This window comes from Balaenoptera borealis (genome assembly GCF_965194805.1).
Source record: "Balaenoptera borealis genome assembly, chromosome: 1".
Classification (NCBI taxonomy): Eukaryota; Metazoa; Chordata; class Mammalia; order Artiodactyla; family Balaenopteridae; genus Balaenoptera; species Balaenoptera borealis.
The window spans coordinates 33,870,970-33,887,010 of NC_138860.1; the positions used below are offsets into that span (position 1 = coordinate 33,870,970).

At 55.2% G+C, this 16,041-nt stretch overlaps 1 protein-coding gene across 18 annotated transcripts in view; it reads right to left on the reverse strand.

Annotated features, from left to right (window-relative positions):
• Positions 1-908: 908 nt before the first annotated feature.
• LOC309630696 (neurofascin) overlaps positions 909-16,041 on the reverse strand; it is a 292,900-nt gene continuing 277,767 nt past the window's right edge. For 17 of the 18 annotated variants that reach the window (XM_082396241.1, XM_082396235.1, XM_082396232.1 and 14 more), the window contains 3 exons: positions 12,409-12,540; positions 10,063-10,132; positions 909-6,591 (listed from right to left, as the gene is read on the reverse strand). In XM_082396241.1, the coding sequence (XP_082252367.1) occupies positions 6,360-6,591; positions 10,063-10,132; positions 12,409-12,540 (434 nt within the window). In that variant the 3' untranslated portion in view covers positions 909-6,359. Of the gene's footprint in view, positions 6,592-10,062; positions 10,133-12,408; positions 12,541-16,041 lie in introns of those variants that run through there. The other variant, XR_014245894.1, reaches the window with a different exon arrangement.

Here is a 16,041-nt window from a genome sequence, read left to right on the forward strand (position 1 = left end):
AATGAAGCAATAACCCCTCAAGTCAACGATCTTTTCTGAAGGAAGAATAAACACAGGTGACTTGGATAGTTACTTTGCAGTTCTTTGTCCGAGAGATTTAGGTCTACATTTGCAGGGGAATCTTTTTGCCCTTATTTCCCATTACTGCCTATAAACCACTAGTTATCTTTCTACACAAGCAGAACCACTCTACTCCCCACACTATCCTGAGGAAAGGGAGGGGACTTAACAGTGTCTGGGTGCATCCTCACGCTGCCTGGGCGATGGTCTTCAGCCTCTCCTCAGGGGGAGTGTGCACAACTACAGGCCGAAGTATCAAGAAAGGCGGCGTGATGAAACTTGAGCGGTGTCCCTAACCAACACAGCTCTCTCTGTTTCCTTCCCTTCTCTACTTGCTTGTTGATTGAGATTCCTTTGAGTCTATTAAGAGGGGGTTTTGGTTTGTTGTAAGCAGTTTTATTCATCCTTTCAACGATATGAAATGTCTGTTCTGTGTCAGGCACAAGGCAGGGCATATGCCAATGTTCTCACATCTCAGGGCAGGCAGGGCTGCAAAGGAGGAGTGGCTAGGAGGCAGAGCTTCACTGCACATTCCTTTCCTTCTCCCAACATCCCTACACGGCACTTCTCAACAGGTGGTTGTGCACAAGCACACGTCAGTTGCGTTGAATCAGGGGTGTCTCCATGGCTGAGCACGTTCCTATACCACTCGTTCTATGTTGAAAACACTAACTGTGCCAATGAGTTTTCCAAGATAAGACCAACTTCAAGATGGGGGCTGGTATCGCAGAATTCTCTGTGTATGTTGTCTGTTGCCCATGAAAAACCCCATGATTCATTTCTATCATTAATCCCTGGACATCCCTCTTCTACCCACTAAGGAAAATGAACAAATTACACGGCCAGAGTCCATTTTGAACAACTTTTATTATACGTTTAGTGTTCTCTATACAAAAGAAATCAGTTTTTTTTTACAGTGATTCAAAAAAAATTCTGAATAATTTGGCCTTTTCATTGCTCATGCAGTCAGTTTATAAGTCCACATATTAGATGGTCCTCACGACCCAGAAGCCTTCCCTGCTGAAGGTCGAGCGTGACACCCTCAGATATGCATCTGTCACTGACAACGTTGGTTAATGCAAAACAACTCGCAAAAAGGAAAGAACACGATGTGAGAGGGGTTAAAACAAGGTGTGCCATGGTGAGTTAAATATTTAACCAATGAAAGAAAAGATCAGACCAATTTGTGGGTGTGTGGGTAGGTGGGAAGGGATGGAGACATTCGGAAAAGATTTCCCCACTGAAAGGAACAAACTGGAAAATGTGTGCGTTGAAGGGAGGTGAAGGGCCAGAGGTCCTCCAGGGCCCAGCATGGGTGAGGGTGGGACCAGGACAGAAGGCGGCCACGTCACAGGCAACTGATGCTCAGTGCAGGAGGATGTGAGGTTGGCAAAGAGCTGGGAGCTGGGCAGAGGGACAACACTGACTGAGGACGTCGAATTTGGGAATCAGAAAGGAGAGCAGGGCAGGGTCACCTGATCCGCATCCTTTTTGAAAAAGAAACAGAGAAGTGCACAAAATTCTGGATTTCTTCTCCCAGATTTTTGTATTTATTGCTTCACTGAAGTCTTTACACGTGCTGACCTCCAGCCCAGCAGATCCTGGGGGTGGAGCTTCCATGGGCCCTGCTGCCCCTCGGCACCCTGCGGCCGGGGGTGGAGGGGACAGCGCCCTCTACACCCGCTCTTCCGAGGGACAGAGTATGCTGGGGGCCCGATGTGTTACGAAGCGAGAGACACCACCCTAGGGGATACTCTAGGCTTCATGGTGACAAACACCAATCAGCTCGTCACTCTCTTCTCTTGGCTTGGGTCTCCCCTTAACAGCATGGCTGGTTCACCACAGGCTGGCACAGACTGGCTGATGTGGGACTCAGAAAAATCCACTGATTTCATCTGCGGAGGTGTATGGGGATGTGGGAGAAGAGGAAAGAGACGTGGGAGACAGTGAACCAGAAGGCCAGATCTTAAGTAACACCGCTGTTCCCAAGGCGGCAGCTGCGGTGAGATGAAAGAACACTGAACAAGGAGTCCGAAGGCCTGAGCTCAAGCCCCACCTCACCTTGATTTACTAGCTGTGTGACCTCGGGCAAGTCCCTTTACCTCCCTGGATTTTAGCTTAGATGCGTACTTTCAATCAGATCAGCTCTGCGATCCCTCTGCATGCTGAAATCTGATCCTGTCTTAAGCTAGACAGCTTTGTACCTATTTCCCGTCCATCCTTATCATTACAAAACATCCATTTAATACTAATGTACTGCTAGAGGGACACTGGTTTCGGGTGTGGCTTGACACACTGGGTGGTGGGGTCTGGTGGCTTCCCTGGACAGCTGTCCTCCTTTCCCTCTGCTCCTTCTCAGGACCCGTTCTTAGTAGGCGAGGGAAGGAAAGGGCACTGCCCTGGCTTGGTCTGGGCAGGCTGGGGACAGCCACAAGGTTGGCTTGAACTCCCATGGGGTGGTCCCTGCCTGGTGTCAAGGAGGGGCTGCCCAGGAGTCGGGCTCTGACCGGGGCACTGAGTGTCCTCCTGACATTTCAAGCTCTTTGTTTCATTCGTTTGACTCCTCTGGTTTTCTATTTTAATCAGGGATCTCCCTATATGCTACTCTTAAGCCACCATGTAAAGATCAACCAGGATCCACAGGGTGATTTCTTTCCAGTGGACCTAGCTGGGTGGAACGATTTACAACACGGGCTTGTGTGTGTGTGGCAGGGGCTGCTGCAGTGGTGACCGAGGTATCGCGGGCGGGCGGGGAGTGGGCTCTGTGCCCCCCCACCGAGAAGTGATTCCTGACACCAGCCCCACCAGCTGAGAGCCCAGGAAGCCTCCCCTTTTCAGCGTGTTAGTGGAGCAGCCTTGCAAAGACTGAGGCAAGAGTGTGTGAAATCCCCACGGCTCTCGTCACACGGGCTGTTTGGGATGCTCTGTGACTTGGCTCTGATACTGCAAAGAGCCCCAGGAGCCTTAAAAAGCTGCTGCCTGTGCTGTTCCTGGGGAAAATTCGCTCTCCTTCGGATCAGACTCTGTCTCTCTTGGTTTGGCCTCCAAGAATCGCCCAAGTGGGGCCCAGCTTGGGCAGCCTCCTTCCCCTGCCCTGAGCTGTGCACGGCACCCCACACAGCCCTTTACATTTCATCTCCAGCGGGCCTGGCTATGGACTCATCCTCTTCAAGACAAGGTCGTAATCTGGATTGTTCCCCCGAAAGTGCCGCCCTGCAAAGGGGCCTAGGTCTGCCGTGAGTGTGCCGGTGCAGCTGCCGGCTGTGTGCAGGGAGGCAGTCCAGCAGCTGGAAAAGCCACAGACATCTGTGGGTCTGTTCCCACCCCTTTTCCAGGGCTAACTGCGTGCACGGAAACCATGAAAGCACTGTCTGGGCCCAGGCTGCGGTCCCCTTGCAGGGTGAGCAGTACTGGCACCGGCAGCCTCTCGGACCTTGGGACCCGCCAGGAAGGGGGTAGACCAAATGCCTCCGACCCCTCAGGGCAAAGGCAACGGACGAGGGAAGCGGCTAGTTTTCAGCTGAAACTCAACCATCTCCCCAAAAGCAAGGTAAGGAAAGAAGGGTCCCATTCATCACGACCCAGGCAAGGTGAGAGGCAGCTGTCCCCCGGCCCTGCAGTGGTGCCCTCCCCAGACACTGGCCTCCCCGCTCCTTTAGCTGGGCCCGTGCCCCTCTGTGGGGACAGGTTTTCAAAGGAGGGACTGACTAGAGGAGACAGAGGCACCAAAATACAGACAAGTTCAGCAACTTGCCCCAAGGGGGCAGAGAAGAGAGGCTCAGGAAGCAGGACTGCCCCTGTCTTGCCCAGCCTTCAGGACCAAGTTCCCCCTCCAAAGCGCTTCCCTTTGAGCCTGGAGCCACTGGCGGTTAAGCACTGAGTACCCCCAACCAATGCCACTCTGTCCCAAGACTCAGTTCCACGGCTGTCAGCCCTTCCCCCATCATCAGTTGTGTGGAGGACCTTCCTGAGGCAGGGGGACGGGTGTGACATCTTACGGCCCATCCTGCCTACAGAGCTTACTTCCGGTGCAATGAGTTTACCAGTGCGGACCGTGCAGTATGGAATGAGGGCCCGAGAGACGGACTGCTCTGCTCAGATCCAGAGTGTTTCCTGGAAAGGCCGGCCCTGTAATCCAGCTCGCAGGCACACTTCCCTGACATTCCCTAGGCTACCGGAATGCCCGGCAGTATCCAGGCGGGTGGAGGAGGGGAGCCAGGGGAGGGGACCCCTGCGCCGGTTCCCCAGCCCCCTGCTGTTCACCCTGTCCCCTATCATCACGAGAGAGCTGCCCCCAGGCTTCCGGGCAGCACGCCTGGCTACGGCTTGGACCAAAGGACAGTTACTCGCTCAGGTTCAGACAACATAACTGGCTCGGCTCTGGGCTACATTTTCTCACCTGCAGACAGAGTAGGTGTGCCTATGGGCTTGACCTTCAACTGACTGATTATTAAGTGATGCAAGCATTGCTAATACCTTTGTGGCTTAAACGTGTGGCAAACGATGCTTTAATAACGTCTCTGAAGGACACAGCCCTGCTCCTGCCCAGGTCGCCTCGCAAGAAGCTGGAGGCTCCAATCAGAGGCTGTGTCTGTGGCAGGTGGTCCACTACTGGGGGTCAGCTTCATCCTCCTGAAACCGACTTTAGCTGCAGCAACAGCTGAAGGGTTACTCTTAGGCTCTAGGTCTCTCTCTTTCTCTCTCTGAGGCTAGGTACCTTTGGTTTCAAAATGGAATAGGTGGGGAGCATGAAGGCAGTGCCTTGGGTCTCAGAGAACTGCAGGTCTGCGAGTGTCTCCATCTGGGGCAATGGGCTGCAGGGCACATTTTGAGTGGCTGCTTCTGGTTCTGCTGTGACGCTTGCATAGGCCGCCCCATTCTCCTTGAGACAGATGTCACTGGAGGCTTCAAGGCTTGCAGGGAGGGGCTGGGAACCTGGGAACTGCCGGGACAGGTCAGAGCTGCATAAGGCATACGAAGAGCACTCCCAGGCCAGGCTTTACAGCACTGTTAGTGCCGCGTTCCTGCGGGGCGGGGGGTGGGGGGGGTGGGGCGTTGTCTCCTGATAGGTAAATACCCTAAGGAAAGGACACACGGGCTCAGTCTTGGGGGCAGCAGGGCCCCATCCACACGCCACAAAACACCAGTTTCAACATCATACAGAACTGAGGAGCTGCTATCTGCTAGAGACGAAAGGGGGAGCAGTGCTTTCCACCCCCAAGCACACCAGCACAGCCTTCACGTCGCAGGGGTCCATCTCCTGGAGGGCAGCAGCACAGACCCTGACCAGGTGGGAGGCACCCTCTACTCTGGATGCAGTGGGTGTGGTCCTCTCTCCCACATCCTTTCACTGATGGGGAGGAATGAAGTCCAAACCTAGCCCTTTCCTTCTCTCTCGAGGTGGGCACAGCTCCCTAGGGACAGATGCCTGGTTCTCCTCTGCTTGAGGTACACAGTCACTGGAGCTGAAGTCCTTCCCACTCCTGTTCCTTAAACTCCTTCAGTCAGTGCAGCTTTTGTCTCAGACACTCCAGAGGAAGGGGCAGGGTAAGAGTGAGGGGCAAGAGGTAAGCCCACCTCCCAACTGAACCAGAGCAAGGCAAGGAGGCCTGCTGACCCTCTCCCTGCCAAAAATACTGTCATTTTCCAGAAAGGAGCCAAGCCCAGCTCAGCAACTGACAAGGCTGAGGTGGATGGGTTGGGGGCCAGGGGAGGCATCTGGCGAGAAAGGCATCCTTCGGAAATACGTTGGCCCAGCCGCGGTTTGAATACTATAGCTTTTCTATATGTTCGTTTACGGATCAATCCTTTTTTTGCCTATCTTTGCAGTTTCCTGGGGGAGAATCCACCTATTCTTTCTTTTTTTCCAGGGACATTTCTTCAAAAGGAAAAGAAAATGGAGATGTTGGGTCTGGAGGAGAAGACCCACAAAGCAAAAATAAAGACAATGAGTAAGTACCGTAACCAACAGAAACTGGTGAGTGTGTGTGTTGAGGTCAAGGGCAGGCAGTGTGGGTAGAGGCTGGGGGTGGCTGTGAGGCTGAGCAAGGGACCTGGGCTCCCTCCAGCTGAGCTTAGCCATGGCTCCAGCTCGCCCACCGGTGGCACCCCGGGGGGGGGTCATCGGGAGGGGGCTTGCGGTTGGCTGGGTGGTCACTGGTCCTCACAGCTTGGCAGACTCCCATGTTGTACCCTTGTCCCTGAAGGTGGTGGCGGCTTTGTGGTAGGTCTGCAGCGGCTCATCTCCCCCTCTCCCCTCCTTCTACTTGCAAAGTAGTGGCTGTGCCTGGGGGGCTCTGTTAGGCCAGAGAATAGATGGCGTTGACAGGAGATGTGGCCTCTGAGCTTTCGTTGCCCTCTGTCTCTTCCTTGTCCTTTTTGACTGTGTACTGGCCGATGAAGGAGCCGTCCTCATTGAACTGTCCCTCGCCGCCCTCGCCATAGTCCACCAGGCTGTCATCACTCTCCTGCTGCTTGATGGTGCCGTCCAGAGACGTCTGGCTGCCCTGCAGGGGCTTGTTGTCCTCGTCACTGGATGGAGAGAGGACAGAGAGTCAGGGCTGGCCCACCCAGCGCAGCCCAAACCCAGGCCGGGCAGAAGAAGGCCTCCAGCCTATTGCCAGGCATGCGTACCACACAGCTCAGAGAGGACGGGACCTCAGGGATGACCCAGACCAGCCCTCACTCCCCTCCCTGTCCGGCCAGTTCTGCAGAAGGGAAGCTGAGGCCTAGAGAGGACGGCATCGTCTCCCAGGCGAGGGGCAAGCTGGTGCAGAGCTGGGAGGGACCCACACTCCTGGACGCCGGGTCTGGGGTCCTCTCCGGGAAGCTGGGTCGCTCTCCGGGGTGGAAGCAGGCAGAGGACGCCACCCCATGGTGAGGCAGAGCCAGCCGCTTGTAGACCAGGGGGACAGGAAGGGTCAAAGAAGGGTAGTCGAGGACTTGGAGTTCTGGTCCCATGTGTGTCACTGTGTGGTTCTGTGGCCTTGGGAAAGCCCTTCCTTCTCACTGGGCCTTAGTCCCTCCATCAAGAGGGTTCAACTAGCTTTGACTCTCTGTGATCTGTGACTCTCTCTGGAAAGACTCTGCCCTTGACAAAAAGCAAGGGTTTGGGCCTTAAAGGGACAAACCTCTCCCTGCCTTTCGCCTTCTCTGTCTTGGTGGTGTTCCTCTCAGCTCTGGTTTATCCACAAACAGATGCTGTTGCTTCGGGGCTAGCAAGTGATGGAGGGAGGAGGGAGGGGCATGCAAATGAGATAGGAGGGGCCAGCAACTTGAGACAAAACCAGCATGGCTCAGAGGATCCAGCTCAGCCCCCCTCTGAGGCCCCAGGTCCTGCCCTTAAGCTCCTCTCATGCAAGGAGAGCTGGTAGTTAAAGTGGCATCTACCCACTGGGGTGCCTGCTGTGCCCCCAGGAAGTGAGATACCCCGAGTGGGCCAGCATCTGCTCAGGCACCACATCCCTTCCCCTGGCTCTTTTAGGCTCAGAGGCGGGGACCAGGTGCTGCTGGCTGCACTTCAGAGAAGAGACAAGGTCCCGGGCAGGGGGCAGCCGGACCAGCAGTGGGCATCTGGGTCCCGGCAGGCAGGACCACAGCGGGGCCAGGCAGTCTGAGCAGACACCCCCCACCCCCACTCCCCTGCCCCAGGCCACACTTAGCCCTTCCTGGGCTTGTGGCAAACCACCGGCTGAGTTGCCATTAGAGTGGGCAGTGAGGTCTCACTTCTAACTGCAGTGCTGGTCAAAGACAGCTGTCGGGGGAGGGCCGCGAGCCAGAGGAGCTAGGCATCAGGAGATGGAAGGCTATTAGCCCACTGCCCCCATGAGCTGAGTGAATGCGGCCCCGTTACCCTGCTTAACTGTGTTCTCTGACGGCAGAGCTGTGGGAGAGGCAGCTGAGTGAGGGAAGTGGGTGTCTGGGGTTATGTTGTATTTGTTCAGGGGGTGGAATTCACATTTTGAGAACCAGCAGATTCTAATGACCAGGCTCCTTGCCCCGCTTGCCAGTCTTTTTCACAGGCACCCTCTCCCCAGGGCCCTCCACTCCCCCTGCAGGGGAGTGACGATTGTGTCTATGTGGTTCTCGGGAATTCCAGGCCCCCAAGCTAAATGCAATCACTGAACAGGGTGGCCCAGTGGGGGTGGGAGGGGTCCTTAGTGTGTCAGGTTCTCGTGGGGAAAGAGGATCTAGGTCTGGAAAGAACAGATCTCTCCTAAGGGAAGCCTGAAAGGAACCCAGTGACTGTGGCCCCCTGGTCCAGCCACCTGTTAGCCTACCTTCCAGGAGACCTTCGAGGACCAGGTGGCCAGACAAGGGAGAGAGAAGCAGAGAGAGACACACCAGAGAGGTGCTTGGGCAGCGAGGTCCCAGACGAGCAGGGTGAGCCAGCCCCCCAGCCTGTCCCGCCCAGAAACTTGGCTTTTCCTCTAATGTATTAATTTCTCCCCTTTCCCAGTTTTGGACTCTTGGACTCATCCAAGTGGGGGCTCTAGGATGGATGCCGCAGGCCTCCCCAGAGCCAAAGCCAAGGGGTGTGTATGTGCGTGCGCGCATGTGTGTACATGCGTGTGTGTGGTGTGGAAGCCCGTGCGTGCGTGCACCAGTACATGTGTATCCAGCCTCAGTGTCGGTGGGTCAGGGGGTTGGGGTGGTGAGGAGGCAGGTGTTTTCGCCCAACAGCTTTGGTGTCTGGTGGAGGAGAGGTACCTGAGCAAGTGGCTTCTCCTAGCGCAGGTTACCTGGCCCTGTATTTGAGGAGGTCCTCACCCTTCCTCACGCTGCACTGAGGGCCTGGGGAGAGAAGGCCCAGGGCCTTTGGAACTGATGGCCAGAGGATAGCTCCTGGCCCATGGGGAAGCTGGGCCCCACCAAGGGTGCTGAGGACAGCCTGGGGAGGGGTCTCTCGTGCTTGTTCTTTGGGAGGCTACTGGGGATGCATGAATTGGATGGATAGACAGGGTCTATAAGCCGCCAGACAGGCTCCTGTGTGGGCAGTGGCTCTGCCGCCCATTGATCTGATCCTGTTTGAGAGGCTGCTGATGGGCAAAGTGGCGGAGGCCCAAGATAGGATAAGGAGAGGTCAGAGGAGGATGGGGTGACCTGGCCCCAGAGAGTGACTTGGTGGGGGTGGGGAAGGAGGGCTCCAATCAGAACATTTCCTCCCTTTGCACTTGGCCTGGGAACGAGACCTCCATGACTCATCCTGCACCATTCCTTTACTCAAAGCATACTTGCCAATAAAATGGACAGATTACAACTTTTGTTAAGCCAGATACAAAGGCCCGTCCAGATCTGAGAGGGAGCATGGGCATAAGACGGTGGCAGTAGCTGGACGCTGGTAGCTGGACGTTGGGCCCCTGGGCTCTCTAGCTCTGCACTAGCTCACTGAGTGGAGAGTACAGGAATCTTCCAGGTCACTTCCCAGCCTGGGCCTTGGTCTTCTCATTTGGGACGCAGGCACTGGACCAAATGCCTCTCCAAGGCCTATTCCAAGCTTCAGCCCAGAGAAGTCATTCTAGTTCCTGAGGAAAAGGCCTAGAACAACCCCCCCCGCCCCCTTCATCCCTCACCTAGTTGAGTTTTAAAGACAATACAACTTCCCCAGGTCATCATCTTCAGAGTTAAGGTGGGGTGTAGTCAGAGAGGAAGCTGAGAGCAGAGCTCATTTCACAGCAAGGGGGGCCTGGGTGCGCTTTCAGAACGAAAAGGTGGAAACACACATACAAAGAATGCGATAAATCTGAGTTGTGCAGTTGAATGAATGAAATGCTGTTCATCGAATGAGTGTAAGTGTGTTGGGCAGTGCTCCCCGTCCCCGGGGGGACGGGGGGTGCTGTCGCAGAGGCAGAGGTGACAGCCTGATGGGAGAGGACATCCGTGCAGGAGCGTCTCAGCCCAGCTGAGCAGCTCTGAGGGAAGGGGGCTGCCTCGGGGGGCGGTGAGGAGAACCCACCTGACAGGGGGTGCTCTGTGTGAACAGGAGTCAAGGAGATCGCGCACCTGTAATCAAAGGAGCCATCCTCTTCTTTGGGGTCTTCAGGGCCAAGGGGAACATCTTTCTTTTCTCGCACTTGGTCAGTAAGGGAAGCAAAGACACAGACATGATGACTGAGCGCGCTCCTGCTCTGCGGGGCCCCGAAGTACAGCCAAAGGAGCCGCCTCTGGGTTCCGTGACTCTCCCTCTTAACAAGGCCCCATCCATGCCCCCCTTGTTCTTGCCTCCCACAGTTGATCGGGTGCCAAATGAATTCTGCTTCCTCCTCCCCGTCACTGGGGCTTTTCTTACATCTCCACTGACAACTGAAATCTCCCCCAACCCGGCTCCCCACCACCGCTCCACAAGGTCTTCTCCAAACACACCAAATGGATGTGATCCTTGGCACCTTTCTTTTTTTCTTTTTTTTTTGGCTGCGGCACGTGGCATACTAGATCTTAGTTCCCTGACCAGGGATCGAACCCATGCCCCCTGCAGTGGAAGCGCCGAGTCCTAACCACTGGACCACCAGGGAATTCCTTGGCACCTTTCTTAATCTGGCTCCGTGTTATAATTATTTGTGCACATTTATTTTGCCTGTAACAGAATGCTAGTTCTTCTCTCGAGGGTGGGGACTGTGTGTTTCTTCAAAGCTCCTAAGAGAGTGCCCTGGGCAGACAGGACACGCCACACACACCTCTGGAATGGAAGGTGCTCTCTTCACTGTGACCTCACTTGTTTGTGCGACTCCCTCTTCCCACACCTCCTCTGTGATGCGTCAGCGTCCCTCCCAGGCCCTGTCTTGTGCTGTGATCCTCCTACTATGCCAGCTGCACTGTCCTTGAGGGAGAGGTCACCTCTCCTTCTAGTATCCTTAGCACCCAGCACAGAGCCTGGCACACAGCAGACACTGAGGTGAGTGACTTTGTTTCTTTCTGAGGTACGAGGCAGGATAATCATCCCTATTTTAGGGGAGGGAAGCTGAGGCCTTGAAGATGTCACGTAACTAATTAGCAACTAAACAAAGTTTAAGGTGGAGACTGGAGCCCTGGTCTCAAGGCTCCTGGTTCACTCATCTTCCTAATGGATGGCGGGCTTCCCTTGGAGCTGGAGGAAAGGAGATTAGCTGTAAGAAGAACTTTCTGGAACAGGCAGAGGAAGGCTCAGAGTTTATCTGATCAGTTCTCAGGTGCATCAGTTCCACCTGGAACAGAGGGTAAGCTCAGAAAGGCTGCCCCTCTCCTAACTCTGCCTTTCTCCCTTACAGAAGAAAACCAGTCCCAACACAGCACAACAAAGTGAAAGAAAACATCATTCACCAATAAAGAAGTATAATTTCCTGCCCTCCCTGACTTGAAGGAGAGGCATAACTCTTTAGAATCCTAGGGTCTGAGGGCACACGGGCCAGGGGAAGAAAATAAAACAGAATCTCCTCTCTCTTTGCGTTGAGTTTTAGGGGATCGTGGAGGAGGATGTGTTCACAGAGATGCGGAGAAGCCGGCACTTGGGGAGCATGGGGTGTGTCTGGCGATGGCTCTGGGGGCAGGGAGCAATTTCATTGTGCAATCCAGCCGGATTTTCACTCTCAGGGTCATCCATTATCCTGTCTCCTGTCACCCTACCCACTCCATCACAGACAGATGGCTTTCTCATCCCTGTTTGAAAAACAGTCAATATTTCCAGAAACAAAAAAGCCAGAGGTCCTTGTCCTTGACCTTGGTTTGTCTGGGCTGGAGGATCTTCAGGCCACAGAAGAGAAATACTACTCTGGGACTCAAGAAAAGCTCAAAGCCCTTTAAGGACTGGGGGTCCCTCTCAGTGCAACCCACCCCTCAGCCTCTGCCTGCTCCTCATGTAGGAGCATCTGACCCTCTGTTGGTGTATCTGTGATTTCAACCCAGCCATGCTGAGAGCCCAGCTCTGCGGCCTCTCTCATGCATGTGCTTCTTCCATCCAGACCTCTCTTCACTCCGGTCTCTCTCTTACGGTTACAGAAAATGCATCTCTCCTTCCCACTTCACTGGGACATAGGATCCTAATGAGATTCAGGCTGAAAAAAGCCAATTACTGAGCAGATGGGTGGTGAGTCAAGGGGAGGGAAGGTCATTCTTAACGGGAGCCAGGGTTCTTTCCATCTCCTCTCTGGCCGCCTGGACTGCTCCATCCCCCCACCTCAGGCGAACTTAATTAACTCAAGTGCTTTCTGGCAACTCTAAGATGCACGGAACAGGCAAGAGGACCCTACGTCCGAGCTTGGCAAGGACCGTGCTCACTGAGAGGACGGAGCCGCCTGGACCTGGCAGGGGACCTGGTGACTCGCAGGAAAGCCTGCGGGCCCTGTCCCCCAAGCCCACCCCCCTGACACATCTTACCTGGGTACTTGCCGCCTCGACTCCTCTTGATGAAACAGACGATGAGCAGGATCAGCACGAGGAGGGCGACTGCGCACATGAGCCCAATGAACCAGCCCTGGGTGGCGATGTCCGCCTGGTTGTTGGTGTAGGCTGGCGGGGGAGGGCCAGAAGCACACACGTGGTGAATGATTCACGTGGGAGGAGGGGAGGAGGGGGCGGGGAGGGAGGAACTTCAGTTATTTCCTGTCCAGGTTCCTCCTGCAGCCCAACGGTACCACCCAGCAGCTCTCCGGCCCAAACTACCCTACCCTACTACAGGGACAAAGAGAAAATAATTCAAAAGTCAAGGTCAAAAGGTCAGAAAAGAGGCACAGGAAAGGGGTCCAGGGAGCAGAATAAGCAGCAGAAGGCTGAACAGGCCCTTTAGGAGGGGAAGTTTCCTGAGGATGAGGCACGGCACTCTTGCAAACGCGATGGCTGGGCACAGCCTGGTGGGGAATGAGGGAAGGCCAGGGATTCACTATGATTTCCCACGAATGAGCCAGGGGTGAGCCGGCACGCTACCCGTCAGGGAACAAGGTCAGCGGTCACATGGCGAAACCCCTGGAAGAACGCCTTCGCAGGCCTGCACAGGCACAGAGCAGCGGCCTGTCCCACCAGTATGGCCCCGAAGCCAATCAGGCTTCCCGGCAGTGGGTCGCAGGTGGGGTACAGTTCCAGGATGCCCTGTGCTTCCTCGTGTCTCCCCAGCTGCACTGTGGGCTCCCTGACAGCAAAGACAGTCCCAGTGTGGGTAGCCCAGATGGGCCGGTGGCGAGGTTAGGGCCAGGGCTGTGCCTTCAGCACACCCCATGCTGCCGCTTCCAGACCACTTCCATACGTGGAGGCCCCTGTGACAGTGGGCCCCTCGCTGTCCCTGCCTGGACATGTGGAGACCTGTCTCAAAGTGGGCAGACACCTTCATGACGCGAGGGGCAGATGGGCGGGCCTGGAGACCAGAAGCAGATCTGATGGTGTCCTGGAGGACCAACGGCTAAGGTTAGAGATCAGAAGGGCTGGGGTGGGTAGGAGTCACCTGCCCTCCTCCTTTCTATGGACTGGAGAACAAAAGAAGCAGCCTTCCATGGAAACCACGACGCGGAGCACAGGAAGGATCACGGGGGCAGAACAGACCCTGGGTAACCCCGGGGCCAGCAGAGCGAGCGGAGTGGCCTCTGGGAGAGCCAGACAACAGCAGGAGTGCTGAGAGCCACGCAGCCGGAGCTGAAGCTCGGGGCCTCCTCGGGGAGAAGCACAGGCACAGAGGATGGACCCCGGGCCCGTGCTGTACTCTAGGGTCTGCAGCACACACCATCTTGCGGGGCACGTATCTGGGTGCAGTCTACCCTTTGCTCTTCTTGGACAGAGAAACTGTCTTTATAGCGTTCTCAGCATCTAGCCAAGGGCATTGCACCAAGATGGGTCTCCATGAACAATGAAGACTGATGAACAAGACCTTCCACGCTCTCTGTGCTCTGGCTGCCCAGGCAGCCCGGGCTGGAAAGCAGCTGAGTCCCATGGGAACATGGCTGTGACTACCCTGATCCAGGTACGCTGTGGGGCAAGTCCCATCCCTGCCTCCACTCCTGCTTCCAAAGGCCATTGCCTGCACAGGGTCAGAGAGGTCTTCCTAAACCCCATGCAGGATCAGATCACTTCCTCACTTCAGCCTCCAATGCTTCTCATGACTGTTAGGAAAAACCGTCCATTCCTTATCCTGATCTGCTGGGCTCCATCAGCCCCATCTCCCACCACCCTGGACACTCCAGCCGCACTGGCCACTCCCACTCCTGCCTCAGGGCCTTTGCATCTGCTGCTCTTTTTTTCAGATGGCTGCCTCAGCAAAGGTCATCTCTTCAGAAAGGCCTCCCTGGAACTTCCCAGCTAAGGCGAAAGCCCTCTCCCCCACCCAGCCACTATCTGAGGGCTCCAATTTATCCTCTTCATAGCACTTATAACCATTTGCTACCTTACTACTACTAACAGTTTACACCTATAAGCACTTCCTATGGGCTGGCATGACTCCAAGTGCTTTCCCATGATTATCTAATTTAATCCTCACAACAACCCCATAAGGTGGATTTTTACTATTACCCCTATTTCACAGGTGGGGAAACTGAGGCACTGAGGTTAGTGATTTGCTTAGGGGCCCAGAGCTGGTAAGTTGTAGAGCTGAGCTGTGACTCCTGGCCGTCACAGCTCGAGTCTGTGCTCTTCACTACTCCACTCTCATCTCTCCACCCAGAAAGCTCGCTCCTTGAAGGAGGGACTGTCAGGGCTACTGTCGTCCCCCCAGTGCTGGGACACAGCCTGGAACATAGAGGCACTTGATTCACATCTGCTTCCTGACTTCCTTCCCTTCGCTCAGTCCACTCATCCTCTTGGCCTGATGGGGTCTCTGCTTCCCTCAAACTCCACGCTGCCCTCCCTTCTGCATCACCCATTCCAGCACGTGACTCAGTCGCCAGCTGTGGGTCCCCTTGGCAATTACTGCATCTTTCTGCGCTTGCCCTGAGCTTTGCTGGAGGAAGATGAAGACCCAGGGCCCTCACAGATTCATTAAGTCATACTTCAACTGGACCTTCGTTGCAGCCTGGCCACCCTTCCACTCCTTTCTCACTGCCCCTCCCAACTGCTCCCCCTCCCCCTCTCGCTGCCCCCACGTGACCCTCTTTCTGAGTCAGTGTCTCGGTGTCGAGCTCACCTGCTCCACTCTGGAGACCACTGAAACCTCACAGCCTCCATGACTGTCCCTTCCTTCTGCGTCCAGTAGGGCTCTCCTCTCTCCCCTCTGAAGGGACCCAATGCCTCGCCTCCTTGGTGGCTCAATCCTGCAAGGATCTCTGAAAACTCTAGCATTTTCAATTTCTTCCTCTGTGCTGTCTCCTCCCTTCTGCTGTTAAACACATTGAAGCTCCTTGTATCTTAAAACAAAAAACCCTTGAGGAACCTGGCAGACTTTTTGGCTCTAGTGCATGCACTGTCCTCTTATAGGTAAACTCTTTAATCTTCCATCATCTCCAGTTCCTGCCAACTCCTTTCTCCGCCCCCAAGACGCTAACCTCGAGCCCCTCTGTACTCAGTGCTCATCCACCATCACTGAGGGCATCTTTCCCAGACTTACCTCGACACCCTTGACTCTTACTCTCACCTGCCCTCCAGTCCTGCCTTTCCAACTGGTGATCCTTTTTTCATCTCTCATTGTCCTTCCAGCCGGTTCCACACTGAGGGCTTGCTCCTGACATTTCCTTGGATGGTCCCTCTGCCCCCTTCTTGCCCCCCTGCTTCTGCCAGTGGCTTCACGACTCATCTCTAAGGGCTATCGTTTTACTCCTTCCAAAATGTCTCTCATATTCATGTCACTGCCCCATTCTAAAGGAGTCCCCTCACCCCGGTGTCCACCAGATCCCAAGGATACAATGACACATCACGTTATCATGTTCCCAGAACACTTCCGTCATGCCAGGTGCTCTGGTCTTCCCCTCCCTGCACCCTTCCCATCCTGCCCCAGAGAGCCTGGATTGCCACCCTTCTTGCACTCCACCTTTCCACATTCTACCCACTCCTTCCTGAATCTCCCATTCCTCCAGCTCACACCAATCAATGAACTCC